Genomic DNA, 15,109 nt, shown 5'->3' on the forward strand with positions numbered 1-15,109 from the left:
TCGATCTCGCACCGTCCAGCAGCGAACGACAAGGGTTAACCAACTAAACTACACCGCACTACTGACCACAAAGCAGGGCAAATATTTAAAATACATCTGTCGCCGGGCAATTTATTAGTACACATATAAACATTTATTGTAGCGCTTTGATTTTTAAATTATTTGAAAATAGTTGGGAAAAAATGTCATGAATTACAGTGAAGTTCATTGGTTTTTAAAAAGATCGTGTTACGTAAAATTTCATCGGCTTTGAAAAAAAGTTCACAATTTTGAAAAAAGTTCATCGATTTTTGAAAAAAGTTCACCGATTATAAAAAAATTTATCGACTTTGAAAAAAGTTCACGATTTTGAAAAAAGTCCATCGACTTTGAAAAAAAGTTCACGATTTTGAAAAAAAAGTTCACGGTTTTAAAAAAAGTTCATCGGTTTTGGAAAAAGGTTCGTCGATTTTGAAAAAAGTTCATTGATTTTGAAAAAACAGTTCATCGGTTTTGAGAAACAGTTCATCGATTTTGAAAAAAGTTCATCGCTTTCAAAAAAGTTCATCGACTTTGAAAAAAGTTCATGATTTGGAAAAAAGTTCATCGACTTTGAAAAAAAGTTCATTGTTTTGAAAAAAGTTCATCGATTTTGGAAAAAGGTTCGCCAATTTTGAAAAAAGTCATCAATTTTGAAAAAACAGTTCATCGGTTTTGAGAAAGAGTTCATCGATCTGAAATGAGTTCATCGACTTGGAAAAAAAGTTCATCGATTTTGAAAAAGAGTTCATCGATTTTGAAAAGTGTTCATTGATTTTGAGAAAAAATCATCGAATTTGAAAAAAGAGTTCATCGATTTTGATAAAAAGTTCATTGAATTCGAAAAGGTTCATCGAAATTGCAAAAAAATTCGCACATTTACAAAAAAAGTAAAAGAATAAGAAAAGAAAAGAAAAGTGAAAAAAAAGAACAGGAAAAAGAAGGAGAAGAAAATGTCGCGACCTGGAGAAACAGTAAAAGTATGGGAAGAGGCTTACAGACACCGAAGTGGTTCGTTGCCTGGTGATAAGTGCGTTGCTCTCTCAGACGAGTCGTCCCAGGTTCGAACCACCACACTCACCATTTTTTGATTTGACGCAGTTTTAACAGAAAAAAAAGAAAGAAGAAGGAATGGGCCGGCCCAGCGCGGCGCGGGGATATGCGCCCGTTTGCGCGCAGCGAAGAAACGGGCGCAACGGGCGCCGTTTAGGATTTGCCGGTCGCCAAATAGGAGCTTCCTTTGTTGCATACTCCCCGTGTTCCCTTTTATAAGATGTTTCACACATTTCAGACATGCCCAAAACAGTTCAAAACGAACTGATTAAAACGCGAAATCACTAATCGAGGAGTACTCCTTATAAAGAGCACTCTTCCCTCCGCAGGTTGTGACAAGTGGCACGCTGGATGTGCGGCACTTGTCGCAACCTGTGACTTTTTTTTTCCATAGATCTATTTATTCAAAACGTATTATCTCTTCGTGCGTCCAAATCTCAAATCGTTTTCACTGTTAGATTCTTTGCGTCGAGATCTTCAAAACTAGGTCTCATGTTGTTAGGTATTGACAAACTTTTTTCTTCATGAAAAAACCCGGCCGAAAAAACCGGACAAAAAGAAGAATTGGGAGTGCGTTCTTTTTCCTTTTCGGAAGCCGTTTTTGGCCGTGCTTCTCGTGAAAGCAAATCCGTGCCTCTTATACGGAAAAAAAGAGAATTTTTGTTTTTTTGTTTTTGAGAGGCCGTGTCTCTCGTGAAAGCAAAGCCGTGCCTCAAGCCGAAGGCGCGCCGCCATCATCGCCCCTCCCTCCCTGGAGCAGGGCAAGAAACCATTATCATCGATAGGTGGTCTACGGATCTAGATGTAATTTTTTTATTTATTTTTTTATTCGTTATACTATCATGATTAATGGTCAATAGTAGATCGGAAGTTTTCTTAAAAAAAAAGTTTGGCATGGATCCCAGTGAGTGTAGCTATCCCGAGCCAAACGGCTGCTTCTCCTCCACTGCTCCATCCAATGTCTAGAAAATGTCTATCTACTTTAGCTCGGCGAGGCAATGGCAGCGCTGCGTCCGCTATCCAGTGGCCTCCACGACGCGCTCGCTCTCACCACACCTCGTCCTCCACGCCTGACCATCCTCGCTCCGCCCAACTCGCAGATGCTCACCTCCTCGCTCCCGCCTCCCACCCTCCCGGCCACAGGCTCGAAGCCTGCAGCCAAGCCCAAACCCGCCGCCGCCACCTCCGTCCCCGCCGCGGCCACGGCCCGCCTCGACGATGGCGGGAGCGGCCGCCTGTCCGCGCTCATCCGCTCCCTCTGCGCCGCTGGCCGCACCGCCGACGCCGCGCGCGCCCTGGACACGGGCGGCGACGACGCCGGCATCGTCGCCTACAACGCCATGGTCGCCGGGTACTGCCGCGCCGGCCAGGTCGCCGCCGCGCGCCGCCTCGCGGCCGCCGTCCCGGTCCCGCCCAACGCCTACACCTACTTCCCCATCGTGCGCGGCCTCTGCGCGCGGGGCCGGATCGCCGACGCCCTCACGGTGCTCGACGAAATGTCCCTCAGGGGCTGCGCGGCCACCCCGCCCATGTGCCACGTCATCCTGGAGGCCGCGTGCAGGGGCGGCGGGTTCAGGAGCGCCGTGAGGGCTCTCGAGGCGCTGCATGCCAGGGGCTGCACGCTGGACTCCGGCAACTGCAACCTGGTCGTCAGCGCCATCTGCGAGCAAGGGTGCGTGGACGAGGGGGTGGAGCTGCTGAGGAAGCTGCCATCCTTTGGCTGCGAGCCGGACATTGTTAGCTATAACGCGGTGCTCAAGGGCCTGTGCATGGCCAAGAGATGGGAGGACGTGGAGGAGCTCATGGACGAGATGGTTAGGGTGGATTGCCCGCCCAATATCGCCACTTTCAATACCCTCATTGCTTACCTGTGCAGGAACGGGTTGTATGAGCAGGTGCATGAGGCCCTTTCGCAGATGTCGGAGCATGGGTGCACACCGGACTTAAGGATGTACGCGACCATCATCGACGGGATTTGCAAGGACGGGCATCACGAGGTTGCAAACGATATTTTGAGCAGGATGCCTTCTTATGGTCTCAAGCCCAATGTTGTCTGCTACAACACTGTGTTGAAGGGTCTATGCAGTGCTGAGCGGTGGGAGGAAGCTGAGGACTTGCTCGCTGAGATGTTTCAGAAGGATTGCCCCCTCGATGACGTGACATTCAATATACTCGTTGATTTCTTTTGCCAAAACGGGTTGGTCGACAGGGTAATTGAACTTCTTGAGCAGATGTTGGAGCATGGTTGCATGCCGGATGTCATCACATACACTACGGTAATCAATGGCTTTTGCAAAGAAGGGCTTGTTGACGAAGCTGTCATGCTTTTAAAAAATATGTCATCGTGTGGATGCCAGCCAAATACCATAAGCTATACTATTGTGTTGAAAGGTTTGTGCAGAGCGGAGCGCTGGGTAGATGCCGAGGAGCTGATCTCTCATATGATTCAACAAGGCTGTCTTCCGAATCCTGTTACATTCAATACACTCATCAATTTCCTGTGCAAAAAGGGATTAGTGGAGCAGGCAATTGAGCTTCTTAAGCAGATGTTAGTCAATGGGTGCAGTCCTGACCTTATTAGCTACAGCACGGTAATTGATGGACTTGGTAAAGCTGGTAAGACGGAGGAAGCATTCGAGCTGTTTAATGTTATGATCAGCAAAGGGATCACCCCAAATACGATAATTTATTCATCAATGGCATCTGCTCTGTCTAGAGAAGGTAGAACCGACAAGGTTATTCAGATGTTTGACAGGATCCAAGATGCCACAGTGAGGTCTGATGCCGTGCTTTACAATGCTGTCATTTCTTCGCTTTGCAAAAGATGGGAAACTGATCGTGCCATTGATTTTTTTGCCTACATGGTATCAAGTGGGTGCATGCCCAACGAATCAACCTACACTATACTTATTAGAGGTTTAGCTAGTGAAGGATTGGTAAGGGAGGCACAAGATTTGTTGAGTGAACTGTGCTCAAGAAGAGCTGTCAGAAAGCACTTGGTGAGACATTTTGGTATTGTATGAACCAACAGCCCTTACCGCCAGATGCTGGTGGAAGGAGGAGATTATTCTGGTGGCATTGGCAGGACGGATTTGCCTACTTGAAGCTTCAGCAGCTCATGAAGGTTGGTAGGTGAAACCGTGAAAGCTTGTAGGTTGCTTTTTTTTGCACTGCATGATGTAGTGCCTTCTAATTGTAGTTTCTGATAGGTCAAAGGTGGATAGTTAAGTTATACATACGGAGCTATTTTTTCAACGAATTCTTATTGTGGGTACCAGTAGGACTATAACATTAGCTACACCTACTTGTTCATAGCCTGTTAGAACTTAGAAATGTTAATCTGATGCAGCGACTGCCTTAGTGCTTTTAGTTGCTTTAAACATTACAGAAAATTGGATTCCAACTAATCCTTCATTTAACAAAAATGCTGCGAGAAAACATAACTAAATGCGCTAAATAACTACATGTAAAATATCCATGTAGGAAAGATAAAAATAAACAAAATAAGGGAGACCCTAACTGATAGAAAATGCATGTCCTAACTGTTTGTACATGTATATGTACATGCCTTAGCATTGCATAGCAATTGTATCCGTAATGGGAGCCAGTTGTAATTTCTACCGGCTAAACTTCTGAAATTCTAATTGCTAAACTTGACCTAATCATCGGTGGATTTGGTTTAATTTCAGCCTCCTTTCGGCTCATTAACATCTATGGAGCAACATAAACCCTTCTTCATGGGAGCCAGTTGTAATTTGTACTGGCTCATAAATTTGCCTTGCTGATAGATTTAGGAGAACATTGTGGAAGGGACATTGAAAGTCATTATGTTGAGTTGGTTGCAACCGTGTCTTTAAACATTTGTTTTCACAAAAGGTTTTACTTTGCAATCTCAAAGAGTTATCTATTCCACCTTAAATCATAAAACTGCACGAACTAAAAGCCAGACAAACAATTCAATTTACCGCATGTACAATGACGCCATCTTAGCAGTATCTCATCGCATAACCGGGGAGAGGGAAGGGAGAGAAATGAAAAAAGGAATAAGAGATTTGTCTTTTCTCCTAGCTAAGAGATGATGTCTTAGTAAGAAAGATAAGACATTCATCTCCACTGTACGAGATATCTTCTATTCACACGCCCCATATATGAGGATCCTATAACATTAGTTACTGGAGATAACACGAGATGATCTATTGCATATCATGTTTTATTGACTTCTCTAAATGATCTAGAATATATAAGAGAGGATTGCTTTTATTAACCAATGAATAAGCCCGTGCAGTGTTTAAAAGCTTAGAAAATCAGTTTTCTATGAACAAAGAAATAATTCAGGAAATTTGTAAAACAATTATCTAAAATGTTAGGAAATAAATTTGGTTTTTTGCGATCATATCAGAAAAGGAAAAAAAATATGTTCAAGTATGTGGTTTTGGCATATGTTTGGGGTATTCGACGTTGTTTACTCAGTAACTAATACTATATCCTATCCATTTACATTCGGTAATTCATGAATGGTGATGGTCTTCAAAAGTAGATTAACTACATATAGGTGTCGGACAACACAAAGACAACATGTACAATTGATTAACTACATCAGGATTATTATAGTAATTTTAACCTGGAGATACTATGGTGGTAACTATTTCTTTTACCTAAATGGCTATATGAACTACACCATTGCTATGATGGTTAACCTGAATAACCATTTAACCATATCAGTGTTATAGCGGTAACTGTAAGGCCGACAACTTATTAACTGCACTGATGACATTGTGATAACAATAATATGCACAATTGGGTAACAACATTAATGCATGATGAATGTTTATCTAAAAGGCCGGGTAACTACACCATTACCATTGCTATAGCAGTACCTCATTACTAATGTATTGGAGCTTGGTTCATATTTACTTGGACCACAACATGTTCAGATATCTCACATAATATAAACAAGGTTATCTTTTTAACAAAGTTATAACCTCGCCATGAGGAAGCGGCTACTTATCGTGAGATTTTTAAACAGATGCACCAACAGAGTAAAACAGGATACAATGCTTCTAGTTAAGTCGATCTAATGCACGCATGAAGTTGATTTGAATTAGGCACGACTGAAGTGAGTACCATGATGATTTGATCCTTAGGTCGTGGTCACTGGCTTCTTCTGGCTCTGACTGATTCTTGGCCGCTGCATCAACAACGTTAGAGCATCTCCACTCGCGCCCCCAACAAACCCCCATGGCGACTCTCGGCCACCACTGTCAGGCGAAAACGCATCTTGCACGTCCAGATCCCCCCCCCCCCCCCGCGCCCTCCCACCGCCTTGCCGATCCCGGCGCCGCCTACCCACCCACCGCTGCTAGATAGGTCACTCCCCCGCCGGAAAAGAGAGAGGGTTTCGCCGCGGCATCCTCCACCCCGTTCCTGGGCGAGTTTTCCGGTGCTCCGACCGCGCAGGGCTGGAATACCAGCGGCTGCGTGCCTACCACGCCTGCCAGGTGTTCGGCGGTTTGTCTGCTCAGCGATGGACTCGGACGACGAGGATGCGCTCGCGGCGCTGCCGGAGGAGGAAGCCGATGCCGACGCCCAGGACGAAGAGCATCTCATGGTCCTCGCCGCCCTGGTCAGCCTGCTCGCGAGCAATGCAAAGCCGCGGCGAGGTGGCTCGGCGCCGGGCCGGCTAAAGGCAAAGCAGAGGCATCGACTGGAAGGCTATTGCTTGCTCTACTCCGACTACTTCGCCGACGCTCCATTGCACGACGATAAAGTATTTCGGCACCGTTATCGGATGAGCCGAAAGCTCTTCCTCGGGATTGTGCATTCCATCCGAGAGTTCGACAGCTACTTCAAGTGCAAGAAGGATTGCACCGGCACACTTGGATTCACCTCAATCCAGAAGTGCACGGCAGCTATGAGGATGCTTGCATACGGAGCTCCCGGTGATTCACTGGAAGACTATGGACGCATGGCCGAGTCCACAACCAGTGAGTGTTTCTACAAGTTCTGCAGGGTAGTGAAAGTGGGCCGAAATCGGCGCCTGGGGGCAACCTGGGGCGGCGGCTGGGAACCCGATCGCCCCCACGCCGACTTTTCATCCAGCGCGCCCCCAGGGCGGCGCTATTTCAAGCCCCTGGGGGGCCGAATGGCTGGAGATGCTCTTACCCTGGCTGTGAGATTATGTAAAAAACTAGAGGATGCAATGCGTTCCTTTTCTCCTTGTGTAAGGGAGGTCTTGTATGGTTTGGACAATTTTAATACATATATAGTCTTGGTCTTCTAAAAAAAGTGTGAAAGGATTGATACGGTCGACTAGAGGGGGGGTGAATAGGAGACTACAAATTTTAATCTTTCTTGTCAATTTTAAGGCTTAGCGGATAAATAGGGTTCACTAGATATACAACTTGGTGAATGCAACCTATATGACAAGCAAGCTCCAAGATAAATATGCTAGGCAACAAACTAAATATGCTAGGCATACAAAACAAAGTAAGGTGCGGGAAAGGATTAACCACAAGTGAGACGAGGACGCGGATTTTATCCAAGTTCACTCTTCCTTGGGGAAGAGCTACTCTCCGTTTGGAGCGGTGCCGGAGCCAAAGCTTGCGGAACGCCACCGAAGGCTCACTGTAATCTCCTTCGAGTCACCCCCAACGGATGAGCCTCGAATCACTCGGGGTTGGTCCTGAATGCGACCACCACACCTTTACAAACTTCTCCGGAGCACACCACAAGCAAGGAAGCTTCCGGAGGAACCTCTAACCGCCTAGGAGCCCAAGCTCCAAGAGTAACAAGTCAATGGGGAAGAAATGTTGTGGGGAACGCGATTTGGTTTGGTCAAGTTGTAGATCGGGTCTTGCTCTCCCAATCCCCAAAGTTTCAACAAGTTTGGGTGGAGGGATTGAGAGTATTGAGCAAAATGAGGTGTAGCAATGGTGGAGCTCAACAAGACATTAGGGTTAGAGGTGGAAGAAGGGGCTTTATATAGTGTTCATGGCCGGGTGGGGAAATCTGCTAATACGTCTCCAACGTATCTACTTTTTCTCACGCTTTTCCTCTTGTTTTGGACACTAATTTGCATGATTTGAATGAAACAAACCCCGGACTGACGCTATTTTCAGTAGAACTACCATGGTGTTGTTTTTGTGTAGAAATAGAAGTTCTCGGAATGGAACGAAACTTTGCAAGGAATTTTTATACAATAAAAGAGAATTTCTAGAGCCAAGACCTGCCACAGAGGGGCACCTCGGTGGGCACAACCCACCAGGGCGCGATCCCCTCACCAGGCGCGCCCAGGTGGGTTGTCCCCGCCTGGTGGCCCTGCAGACCCTGAAACCGACGCTATAAAATCCTATTTTTCCAGAAAAAATCAAGGAGAAAGAATTATCGCGATCCACGAGAAGGAGCCGCCGTCACCTCCTGTTCTTCATCAGGAGGCCAGATATGGAGTCCATTTGGGGCTCCGGAGAGGGGGATCTTCGTTCTTCATCATCACCAATCCTTCTCCATCGCCAATTCCATGATGCTCCCCGCCGGGAGTGAGTAATTCCTTCGTAGGCTCGCTGGTCGGTGAGGAGTTGGATGAGATTCATCATGTAATCGAGTTAGTTTTGTTAGGGCTTGATCCCTAGTATCCACTATGTTCTAAGATTGATGTTGCTATGACTTTGCTATGCTTAATGCTTGTCACTTTGGGCCCGGGTGCCATGAACTCAGATCTGAACCTTTTATGTTATCATCATTATATCCATGTTTTAGATCCGATCTTGCAAGTTATAGTCGCCTACTACGTGATATGATCCGGCAACCCCGGAGTGACAATAGTAGGGCCCACTCCCGGTGATGACCGTAGTTCAAGGAGTTCATGTATTCACTATGTGTTAATGCTTTGTTCTGGTTCTCTATTAAAAGGAGGCCTTAATATCCCTTAGTTTCCAATATGGACCCCGCTGCCACGGGAGGGTAGGACAAAAGATGTCATGTAAGTTCTTTCCATAAGCACGTATGACTATTTACAGAATACATGCCTACATTATATTGATGAACTGAAGCTAGTGCCGTATCGCCCTAGGTTATAACTGTCGCATGATGAATATCACCCAACCAGTCACCGATCCAATGCCTACGAATTTATCTTATATTGTTTCTGCTAAGTTACTACTGCTATATCACTGTTACACTTGCTACAAAAATACTGCTACCACTGTTACTGTTACCGTTGCTGCTGTTACTACTATTAAAACTATCATACTACTTTGCTACTGATCACTTTGTTGCAGATAATTAATCTCCAGGTGTGGTTGAATTGACAACTCAGTTGCTAATACCTTCAAATATTCTTTGGCTCCCCATGTGTCGAATCTATAAATTTGGGTTGAATACTCTACCCTCGAAAACTGTTGCGATCCCCTATACTTGTGGGTTATCAAGACCTTTTTCTGGTGCCGTTGCCGGGGAGCATAGCTATATTTGTTGAGTCACTTGGTATTATTATCAATTTATCACTATGAAGAATCTGAAGGATCCTAAGACTAAGATTTATCCCTCTAAGATGAGGGGAGGTAAGGAACTGCCATCCAGTTCTGCTTTAGATTCACCTTCTGTTATGAATAAACTTGCAACACCATCACATGCTATCAATTCTAATATATCGCAAGTTATTGATGATGCTACTTCTGCTATGGATAATGCTTATGATGATGCTAGTACCTTGCTTGATAATGATGATGTGCCACTTGGTGAATTTCTTGATGAACAAAGTGCTAGAGTAATACTACATGATGTTGTTGAATCTGATGATGAGCTTGAAACTGAAACTCCTGAAACACCTGCTAGAACTAGCCTTCCTAGATATGAATTGCCTAAGGTACCGGAAGGTTATGTTATGAATGAGGAGACAACTAGAGATATTCTTGCTTGTAAGGATAGAGATGATCTAGAGAAATTACTATGCAATTATAAAGAAAAATCTCTGAATGCTAGAATGAAATATGATCCTAAGTTTGCTACTTCACCTATCTTTATTGATGATAATGATTATGAATTCTCTGTCGACCCAGAGTTAATTACTTTGGTTGAATCTGATCCTTTCCATGGTTATGAAACTGAAACTGTTGTGGCACATCTTACTAAGTTGACTGATATAGCCACCCTTTTTACTCATGATGAGAAAACTCGTTATTACTTTATTCTCAAATTATTTCCGTTCTCACTAAAGGGTGATGCTAAAGCTTGGTACAATACTCTTGCTCCTGGTTGTGTGCATAGTCCCCAGGATATGATTTTTATTACTTCTCTGAAAAATATTTTTCTGCTCATAAGAAACAAGCTGCCTTACAGGAAATATTTAACTTTGTGCAAACTAAAGAAGAGAGTCTCCCACAAGCTTGGGGGAGGCTTTGCCAATTACTTAATGCTTTGCCTGGTCATCCTCTTAAGAAAAATGAAATACTTGATATCTTCTATAATGGACTAACCGATGCTTCTAGGGACTTCCTAGATAGTTGTGCTGGTTGTGTTTTCAGGGAACGAACTGTTGGACAAGCTGAAGAATTATTGAATAATATATTGAAAAATTATGATGATTGGACTCTTCCTAAACCACCGGCTAAACCCACTCCGAAGAAGAGGGGTATATTATATCTCAGTCCTGAAGATATGCAAGAGGCAAAGAAATCTATGAAGGAAAAATGTATTAAAGCTGAGGATGTTAAAAATTTACCTCCTATTGAAGAAATACATGGGCTTAATACACCACCACTGCCTAAGGTGGTAGAGGTAAATTCCCTAATGAAGTTCAATGATAATGACAATCCTCACAATATGCATCCTAGTCAATGCCTTTATGAGTTTGAAAACTACATTAGAAAACAAGATCACTTCAATGCAAATGTTATGAAACAATTGAAATATAATTCTGATATGATTGCTCGCTTGAGTGACTTGTTATTTAGAATTTCAAATGATGTTAGAGGTGTTGGAAAACATGCTTCTATCGTACAAACTCAATTAGAACAAGTTGCTAAATCACAAATAGAATTGCTTGATGAAATGAATAACAACATACATGACTTTGCTGTTAGAGTTGCAACTAGAGGAGGTAAAATGACTCAGGAACCACTTTATCCTGAGAGACACCCAAAAAGAATTGAACAAGAATCACAAAGAAATAACACTAGTGCACCTAGTCCTTCTAAAAAGAAAAAGAAGAAGAAGAATGATAGGACTTTGCATGCTTCTAGCGAACCTGAAATAGAGAAACCTCCTGATAATGAAAATGAAACTTCTATCTCTGATGCTGAAACTCAATTTGGTAATGAACATCCACCTAGTGATAATGAAAAAGATAATGCTGATGTTCATGAAGATGCTCAACCAAACAATGAAAAAGAACCAGATAATGATGTTGAGATAGAACCACCTGTTGATCTTGATAACCCACAACCTAAGAATAAAAGGTATGATAAAAGAGACTTCATTGCTAGAAAATATGGTAAAGAAAGAGAACAATGGGTTCAAAAACCTATGCCTTTTCCACCCAAGTCAACTAAAAAGAAAGATGGTGAAGAATTTGAACGCTTTACTGAAATGCTGAGGCAAGTCTTATTGCGTACTCGCTTGACTGATATCTTGAAAATGTGAAAGTGCTAGTTATCGACTAGAGCGCGCGGGGGGGGGGGGGTGAATAGGCGATTTTTATGAAAGTCTTCAAAACACGGGGGCTTTAAAGACAAACACTTCAAATGAACCTATTGATATGCAGTGGAAGGTAGACTACACTAGACAAGCCATAGTCAAGTATGTAATGAAGCGAAAGTACGAAGACTATTAACAGCTAGGTAGAATGGATCAGGATGGAAGATAGTGTGAAGCCAAACAACAACAGTCGTCAGATAGTGAAGTCAATCAGATTAAGCAAGCAGGAAATGACTTCACGAAGAAAAACTATAAGTAAAGAGAGGTAAGAGATAGAACTAGTAGCTTGGTGAGGACAGGGATTTGTTGGACCAGTTCCAGTTGCTGTGCCAACTGTACGTCTGGTTAGGGAGGCTGAGATTGAACTCAGAAGACCGCGTCTTCACCTTATTCCCCTTGAGCCAAGACCATTTAGTCCTCGCCCAATCACTCTGGTAAGTCTTCAAGGTAGACTTCCAAACCTTCACAGACTTCGTTCACCGGCAATCCACAATGACTCTTGGATGCTCAGAACGCGACGCCTAACCGGCTGGAGGATTCACAGTCCTCAAGTGTAACAAGTCTTCAGGTCACGCGGACAGAAAGACTTCAGTGATGCCTAATTCTCTTTGGCTCTGGGTGTTTCGGGCTTTGTCCTCGCAAGGATCTCTCTCTCAAATGCTTCGGAGGTGGGTTGCTCTCAAACAACAAAAGCCATGCACTAACTCTGAGCAGCCACCAATTTATGGTGTAGGGGGTGGGCTATTTATAGCCAGGAGGCAACCCGACCTGATTTGTTCGAAATGACCCTGGGTCACTAAGGAACTGACACGTGTCCAACTGTCAGATTTCAAACACACGCGGCAGCTTGACTTGGACTACAAGTAAAGCTGACTCATCCAGCTCTGGATAAGATTTGCTCTCATTGTCTTCGCTCGAAGACATAGGATTTGGTTGAGCATCACTTCAGTCACTCTGACTTTGTTCACTTGGACCCCACTTAACAGTACGGTGGTTCCTATGACTCAACAAAGAAGAAAAGGAAACTACGAAACAACTATGTCTTCGCACTCCTTAGTCTTCATGTGAATGTCTTCTCGAGCATAATCTTCGTTGTGAATATCTTCACATACCACCATTGTCTTCAATGTCTTCACACATTTTTAGGGGTCATCTCCGGTAGGTAAACCGAATCAATGAGGGACTACTACCTGTGTTATCCTGCAATTCCCACAAACACATTAGTCCCTCAACCAAGTTTGTCGTCAATACTCCAAAACCAACTAGGGGTGGCACTAGATGCACTTACAAAATGCCTCCCTATGCAAAGTATATGAAAGACATCATCACAAATAAGAGAAAAATACTAGAAGCTGAGATCTCCACTATGCTTGCTAATTATACTTTCAAAGATGGAGTACCTAAAATACTTGGAGATCCGGGAATACCAACTATACCTTGCTCTATCAAAAAGAATTATGTGAAAACTGCTTTGTGTGATTTAGGAGCTGGTGTTAGTGTTATGCCTTTCTCTTTATATAAAAGACTTGACTTGAATAAACTCACACCTACTGAAATATCTTTGCAAATGGCTGACAAATCAACTGCCATACCTATCGGTATCTATGAGGATGTGCCCGTTGTTGTTGCTAATGTTACTATTTAGACTGACTTTGTTATACTTGAGATGCCCGAGGACGACAACATGTCGATATCCTTGGTAGACCCTTCTTGAATACTGCAGGGGCTGTTATTGATTGCAATAAAAGCAAGGTCACTTTTCATATTAATGGTAATGAGCATACAGTGCACTTTCCGAAGAAACAATTCCAAGTGAATGGTATTAATGTTATTGAAAAATCTCCGACAATCACTATTGGAAGTTTTCAAATACCTCTACCTACTGTTAAAAAGAAATATGAAATGCTTATTGTTGGGGACATTCATATCCCCATTGAGGTAACTTAGTGATTTACGAAAGTTCTTCGGTTTCATGCAAATCGAAAGTGGTTGTTAATAAGACTTGATCAACCTTATTAATGAATCATTTTTGAATGGTATGAAGTTGATGAATTTAGTAAGCACTACCTTCTGTCCTTACTTTTTGTTTTCTGTTTTTATTAGTTAAATAAAATAAAATGCCATGTTTTGTCTGTTTTCTGAATTTCCTGTGCAATAAAAAAATGACCCAAAAATAAAAGTTCTCAGAATGCTCTGAAAATTTAAAACAATTTTTTTTGAACATTTCTGAATTTCTGGTGCAAATAATATCAGAGGGAGGTGCACCAGGTGGGCACAACCCACCTGGGTGCGCCAAGACCCCCAGGCGCGCCCTGGTGGGTTGTGGTCCCCACATGGGCCCCCTCACTTACCTCTTCATCCCACATCATCACTTACCTCCAGAAAAAAACTCCATTGCTCTCTCTCCCGTGTTCTTGCTCCCAAAGCCACGGATTTCGATCTCTTTACTCGAAGCTCCGTTTCCGAAACTATTTCGGGGGATGGTTGCTTGGTATGTGACTCCACCGTTTGTCCAATTAGTTTTTGTTTTAGTGGTTTATATTTTGAATAATTAGCTACTCTTGGTGCTGCTGTAGATGAGCTTGTGATGCGGAGCATCCTATGGTCATCCCCATGGACCTACCATCGTCTCACCAAGTGCCAAGAGGACCTATGACACGAGCACGAGCTAGAGCTCTCGAGAATGAGGTGACTTCCTTCCTTAGTGATATCACATATGATCCACTCGAGACATGGCTACTACCTAAGTCCGAGATGTTGTGCATGATTAGGTGTCAAGAGGACCCTCCCGAATATGCTCGTGAAGACGGACAAGCCGCCAAGTTCACGGATGAAGAGGAACGCCGAAAGGAGAAGAAGGCAGCTCCAGGGCCCGGACATCCGGCCCCAGCCCCGGACATCCGGCTACTGGAGACATCCACTACAACAGCATCCCAGCCGCCGAGCACCTACAGGCCCCGGACATCCGGCCCCAGCCCGGACATCTGGCCCAGCCCGGACATCCGGCCGAGGCCCGGAAATCCGGCACCCTCTATCCAGAGAGCACCGAGACCTGCCCCGCCAGCCCTGACATCCGGCCCCAGCCCGGACATCCGGCTCCTCCTGAAGGCCCGGACATCCGGCCCCGTCTGTCTGCGCACAGTAAAGGGTCAAGGCCCATGTACCCCTTCGTCCACCTAGACTATATATACTCCCCCATCTCCCTCTTTCTAGGGTTAGCATTGGTTTAGCTCATATGTGAGATAGAGCTTTGCTCATCCATACGGATCTACTCCTTGAGAGAGACCGCGACCCCTCTACGGAGAAGATCCCCCTTGGATTCAAGACCCCCTCTTGGGTGGCCCCA

General features: G+C 44.2%; 1 protein-coding gene across 1 annotated transcript; it reads left to right on the forward strand.

Moving 5' to 3' along the window:
* The first annotated feature begins 1,982 nt into the window (after positions 1 to 1,982).
* LOC109782999 (uncharacterized) lies at positions 1,983 to 4,326 on the forward strand. Its single transcript, XM_020341628.4, has one exon. The coding sequence runs from the start codon at positions 2,070 to 2,072 to the stop codon at positions 4,092 to 4,094; it is 2,025 nt and encodes a 674-aa protein (XP_020197217.1). The 5' UTR covers positions 1,983 to 2,069; the 3' UTR covers positions 4,095 to 4,326.
* Positions 4,327 to 15,109: the final 10,783 nt, after the last annotated feature.

This window comes from Aegilops tauschii, chromosome 4 (genome assembly GCF_002575655.3).
Source record: "Aegilops tauschii subsp. strangulata cultivar AL8/78 chromosome 4, Aet v6.0, whole genome shotgun sequence".
In the NCBI taxonomy this organism is placed as follows: Eukaryota; Viridiplantae; Streptophyta; class Magnoliopsida; order Poales; family Poaceae; genus Aegilops; species Aegilops tauschii.